Below are 6,566 nucleotides of genomic sequence, written 5' to 3' on the forward strand. Positions count from 1 at the left end.
AAAAAAAGAAAATGAAAATAGATTTGTTCTTAAATGTCAGTTTTTAAATGATTATAGAGTCCTTTTCATAGTGACAGCTGAATAGATATTAGTTGCAAGGTAAATACTGAGTGTGCTATTATGAACCTTCACTACATAAAGGAAATTCTACTTCTTTTTTGGAAATTTTTATTGCACTATAGAAAATTGGAGGAAATACTAATCATTTATTATGCTAAATTATTTAATGTAAGTAATTTGGGTAATGTCAAAACTTGGCTCAAGCATGATTTTTCGGAAGCCTTTCCAGACAAAGTGCACCATAAAATTCACGACACTGTGTCATGAGTGCCCATGTCCTTATCTTTTTGCAACTGTATTCCGAATTCCTTCAGGGCAGTGAACATACTATAGGCATTTTGAAGTACTAGCCAGTAGCAAAGTATGTGTTGCACAGTAGATATCCAGTAATATTGGTAGAATGTATTAAAAAACTAAATTAGATGTGCCTTAATTTTTAATGTCCGTATATATTTTATTTGTAGGTGTATTTCTACATGTTTTGGCAGATACACTTGGCAGTATTGGTGTGATTGTATCCACAATTCTGATAGAGCAGTTTGGATGGTTCATCGCTGACCCCCTCTGTTCTCTGTTTATTGCTATATTAATATCCCTCAGTGTTGTCCCACTGATTAAAGATGCCTGCCAGGTTCTACTCCTGAGATTGCCACCAGAATATGAAAAAGAACTACATACTGCTTTAGAAAAGGTACTGTATGTAATTTCTTTACTACTTGTTTCCTTGAAAATAACATTTTTGAAGTCTTTGCTGGAAATAAGACAACAAAATAAATAATAAAACAAGAAAAGGTCTCAAAAATATATAGTAGCATTTAAAATTTAATAAGTTGACCTAACAAGAAATGTGCAAGATACGAATGAGAAAAATACAACAGTTTTACTTAAAAGACATAAAATAGTGACTGAATAGGTGGAAGGAGATATTTTCTTGGATGAGAAGACTATTATAATGATGTTGATTTTGTTTTATTTAGATTTCAATTTAGTTGCCTTCATTGGATATTTTTGTTTATGGTTTCTGATGTTCCAAAATTATTTGGAACTTACTTGGAGGAGTTAGTGCTTGAGAATAAATAAGAAAACATACATAAACTTACAGAATTAATTAATAGGGATCCTACTTTGCAATTTTAAAGTAACAGAACTAAGTCACAAAACTAACAGTTTGGTCCTTGTACAAGAATAAAGACATAAATCAACTTTTTTAAAAAATAACAGGTTCCCATTCTTGTGACCTGGGATTGTTTCCTGGGCAGCACAAAAAAAAAAAGATAATAATACGTTGTCTGTAAAAGAAGAAATAAAAAATGAAAATAAATGAAGAATTATGGTATTAGTGTAAAAGAAAAAATAAAAAGTAATAGGTTGTCCAGAAACAGACCCGGGAATTTATGGAATTCAGTATATAACAAAGATGGTATTTTAGATCACTGGGGAGAAAATAGTTGACCTAAAGCTTTCAGTTAATTACTTCTCTACTTGGTGGGGGGAAAAAGCTATTATCTCTAGATCATATTGTATAAAATTACATTTCCAGTGGATTAAATATGTAAATGACAAAAATATTATGAAACTACTAAATAGAAAAATATTTTTTGTTTGTTTTTTGAGATGGAGTCTTCCTCTGTTGCCCAGGCTGGAGTGTAGTGGCATGATCCCAGCTTACTGCCACCTCCACCTCCTGGGTTCAAGCAATTCTTCTGCCTCAGCCTCCCAAATTGCTAGGATTATAGGCATACCACACCCAGCTAATTTTTGTATTTTAGTAGAGATGGGGTTTTGCCATGTTGGCCAGGCCGGTCTTGAACTCCTGACCTCAAGCGATCCACCCACCTTGGCCTCCCAAAGTGCTGGGATTACAGGTATGAGATACCACATCTGGCCAGAAAAAATATTTTTTATAATCACAGAGGTAGGGAAAGTCTTTTAATATACGTGAAACCAGAAGCCAAAAAGGGAGGATAAAATTTACAAATTTGATCAGTGCCAGTTGGTGGAAGATTTCACTAACAAATATAAAACACAAAAGGCAGACCAGGAGAAAATATTTGCAGCACATATAAACAGGCAAAGGCTTACTATCCATAATCCTTTAAGTCAAGAAAAAGACAGTCTTAGCCTGGTACGGTGACTCGTGCCTGTAATCCAGCACTTTCAGAGGCTGAGGCGGGCAGATCACTTCAGGCCAGGAGTTCAAGGTCAGCCTGGCCAACATGGTGAAAGCCCATCTCTACTAAAAATACAAAAATTAAGATCAGGTCCAGTGGCTCACACCTGTAATACCAGCACTTTGGGAGGCCAAGGTGGGCGGATCATGAGGTCAGGACATTGAGACCATCCTGGCTAACATGATAAAACCCCATCTCTGCTGAAAAAAACAAAAAACTAGCAAGGTGTGGTGCATGCCTGTAATCCCAGCTACTCAAGAGGCTGAGGCAAGAGAATGGCTTGAACCTAGGAGGCAGAGGTTGCAGTGAGCGAAGACAGTGCCACTGCACTCCAGCATGAGTGACAGAGCAAGTGAGACTCTGTCTCAAAAAACAAAAACAAAAACAAAAATAGCTGGGTGGTGGGGTGGGGTGGCTCTTGCCTGTAATCCGAACACTTTGGGATGCCCAAGCGGGTGTATCACATGAGGTCAGGAGTTTGAGATCAGCCTGGCCAACCCCATCTCTACTAAAAATACAAAAATTAGCCAGGTGTGGTGGCAGCTGCCTGTAATCACAGCTGTATGAAAGACTAAGACAAGAGAATCACTTGAACCCAGGAGGTGGAGGTTGCAGTGATCTGAGATCCCACCATTGCACTCCAGCCTGGACAGCAAGAGTAAAACTCCATCTCAAAAAAAAAAAAAAAAATTAGCTGCATGTAGTAGCGCACATTCATAATCCCAGCTACCTGGGTGGCCGAAGCATGAGAATCGCTTGAACCTTGGAGGCAAAGGTTGCAGTGAGCCAAGATCCCACCACTGTACTCCAGCCTGGGTGACAGAGCAGGACTGTCTCAAAGGAAAAAACCAGACAATCATGTAGAAAATGAAGGTGAGAATATAAACCAGCAATTCCTAGAAATACACAAATATGAAATAGACTGTATCTTTCACCTTGTGGTTTACTATATCATATTGAAGTAATTGCGATCTGCTGATGAAAAGATGTCATCTTGAATATTTAAGCTTATCATCTTAACCTATTGTTTTTATAAATAAAATTAGTAAAGTTCTCTCATCTCATAGTTAGTGAATCATCATGGGTTTTTTTAAAGTTTTTGTTTGTTTTGTTTTGTTTTGTTTTGTTTTTAAATATAGCCGGGCTTTCTCCTTGTTACCCAGGCTGGTCTTGAAATCCTGAGCTCAAGCCGCAGCCTTCCAGAGTGCTGGGATTATGGGCGTGAGCCACCTCGCCTGGCCTAAAGTATTTTTTATTTCAATAATAATATATGTCCAAGGCCGGGCGCGGTGGCTCAAGCCTGTAATCCCAGCACTGTGGGAGGCCGAGGCGGGTGGATCACAAGGTCAAGAGATCGAGACCATCCTGGTCAACATGGTGAAACCTCGTCTCTACTAAAAATACAAAAAAAAAATTAGCTGGGCATGGTGGCGCGTGCCTGTAATCCCAGCTACTCAGGAGGCTGGGGCAGGAGAATTGCCTGAACCCGGGAGGCGGAGGTTGCGGTGAGCCGAGATCGCGCCATTGCACTCCAGCCTGGGTAACAAGAGCGAAACTCCGTCTCAAAAAAAAAAAAAAAAAAAAAAAAAAAAAAAATATATATATATATATATATATATATATATATATATATATGTCCATTGCAGAAAACTTCAAAATATAGAAAAGTGCAAAAAAGAAAAAAAATCACATAATTTTACCACCGGGAAAGAAACACTTTTTGTTTCTTTCCTGTTCTATAAAAAGCCATGGAAGGCCGGGCATGGTGGCTCACGCCTGTAATCCAAGCACTTTGGATGCCAAGGCGGGCGGATCACCTGAGGTTGGGAGTTCAAGACCAGCCTGACCAACATGGTGAAACCCTGTCTTAAAAATAAATATATATTTTTTTTTTCTTAAAAAAAATATATATATTTTTTAAAAAGCCATGTAAAGAAACACTTTTACAAGTTGTTTTTCCATATTAAATTTTTGAAAATAAAAATGGCAAAAAAGCTTCCCTGTAGTGTTTTATAAATTTTCTTGCCACTTAGTAATATCATGTTGATTAAATTCTAATACATTGTTAATGACTGCAGTATTACATTGTATGGGTAGTCAGTAATTTACTTAACCAGTCCTCTGTTGTTGAACATTGAGGATATCTTTTGAATGTGTTATCTCTATATAACAAATAATGTGTATATGAATGTGTCTGTGTAAAGGAAACCTTGTAGTTCATTGTGTCTAGGAAATGTTAGAATAGGCAGAGTTGTGCTGTATCAGTGAAAATAAGGGTACTGCTGTTGATAAGAGCCCATTTGGGGTATAAAGATACCTGTAACACCCATTCGCCTTCCTACTCAGAACTGGCATACTACATCATTCCTAGGTGAGATTTTCCCCCTAACACATCTATAGCCTCGGCCTTAGATCAGAATATTTTAGGCACCTTTACTTTAAGCTAATTTCCCCCCTCCTCTTTCTTCCTGCTTCTGACTTCTCATTATGGCTGGTTTTCTGTTTGTTTGTTTGTTTGTTTGTTTTAATGAGCTTAATAGTGATCCCGGGCCAAGGAAACTGTGTGTTTACTTTCTGTCGGAAAGCATCTCCATTGTGTTGTGTAAAGTAGCCTGTATGACCATTTATATCACCTCTTTTATTTGACAGATACAGAAAATTGAAGGATTAATATCATATCGAGACCCTCATTTTTGGCGTCATTCTGCTAGTATTGTGGCAGGAACAATTCATATACAGGTGACATCTGATGTGCTAGAACAAAGAATAGTGCAACAGGTAATGATCTTTTGTTTTTAAAGTAATTTCAGTTGAGGTAATTCATGCACAAAAATTGTACACATCGGAAGTTATATGGCTCAGTAGTTATTTATTATTCAAAACTATCAGTCTTCCAACTCTTATTTTTGTTTGTTTGTTTGTTTTTGAGACAGATTATCACTCTGTTTCCCAGGCTGGAGTGCAGTGGTGTGATCTTGGCTCACTGTAACCTCTACCTCCCAGGTTCAAGCAGTTCTCCCTGCCTCCCAAGTAGCTGGGATTATAGGCACCTGTCATCACACTGATGTTTTTTTGTTTGTTTGTTTGTTTTTAGTATAGACAGGGTTTCACCATGTTGACCAGGCTAGTCTCAAACTCCTGACCTCAGGTGATCCCCCTGCCTCAGCCTCCCAAAGTGCTGGGTTTACAGGTGAGCCACCATGCCTGGCCTAATCTTCCAACTCTCTAAGGGTAATATAACTTAACTTTTTATATCTAGATTTGTTTTATATCTAAACATTGCTAAAATAAATGAAGTTTTGTGTTTAGAGGATAAGCTTAAGTTAATGTAAAAAAAATTCATTTATGAATTTGGTTCATCTTGGTTCACAGTAGATTATCAAAAAATAAGTTTTTATTTATATATTCCTAAATTAGTAATAATCAGTTTGGCAGGGTATATGCTATGTTTGGAGATAGATAGCAGAACAGTTACTAAAGCCCTATTCTGGATGTGCCAAATTGGAAACAATGGCTGTGAATGTCACATTTCTACTGTGAATGTCAAATCAGTAATTTACTGACCTAAAAGAGTCTAACATTTGCCAGGCACTGTGGTTCACGCCTGTAATCCCAACACTTTGGGAGGCCAGGGCAGGCAGATCACCTGAAGTCGGGAGCTTGAGACCAGCCTGACCAACGTGGTGAAACTCTGTCTCTACTAAAAATACAAAATTAGCTGGGTGTGGTGGCACACACAGGCAGGAGAATCGCTTGAACCCGGGAAGCGGAGGTTGCAGTGAGCCGAGATCGCACCACTGCACTCCAGCCTGGGTGACAGAGCAAGACTCTGTCTCAAAAACAAAAAAAGAGTCTGACATTTTAACTAACTAAATGATAAACATTACTTTGAAGATTTATCTTGGACTACTATAACTGTTTGATCGTTTGTTTGTTTACTCATTCATTATAGAGACAGGGTCTCACTATATTGCCCAGGCTGGTCTCAAACTCGTGGGCTCAAGCGATCCTCCTACCTTAGCCTCCTTGGGCCACTTCACCTGGCCTGCAACTATTTTTAAAATGTGATGCAGGCCAGGCACAGTGGCTCACGCCTGTAATCCCAGCACTTTGGGAGGCCGAGGTGGGCAGATCACGACCTCAAGAGATCTAGTCCATCCTGGCCAACACGGTGAAACCCCGTCTCTACTAAAAATACAAAAAAAATTAGCCGAGCGTAGTGGCACGCACCTGTCGTCCCAGCTACTCAGGAGGCTGAGGCGGAAGAATAGCTTGAACCCAGGAGGCGGAGGTTGCAGTGAGCCAGGATTGTGCCACTGCACTCCAGCCTGGTGA

The 6,566-nt window shown here is 38.9% G+C and overlaps 1 protein-coding gene across 1 annotated transcript in view; it reads left to right on the forward strand.

Moving 5' to 3' along the window:
- Window positions 1-6,566, forward strand: part of SLC30A5 (solute carrier family 30 member 5) — a 37,559-nt gene that overhangs the window by 29,840 nt on the left and 1,153 nt on the right. Inside the window, exons 13-14 of the mRNA XM_037738195.1 lie at window positions 525-751; window positions 4,881-5,009. Of these exons, the coding sequence (XP_037594123.1) occupies window positions 525-751; window positions 4,881-5,009 (356 nt within the window). The remainder of the gene's footprint in view (window positions 1-524; window positions 752-4,880; window positions 5,010-6,566) is intronic.

The sequence above is a fragment of the Cebus imitator genome, unplaced genomic scaffold (assembly GCF_001604975.1).
Source record: "Cebus imitator isolate Cc_AM_T3 unplaced genomic scaffold, Cebus_imitator-1.0 Scaffold50, whole genome shotgun sequence".
Lineage (NCBI taxonomy): Eukaryota > Metazoa > Chordata > Mammalia > Primates > Cebidae > Cebus > Cebus imitator.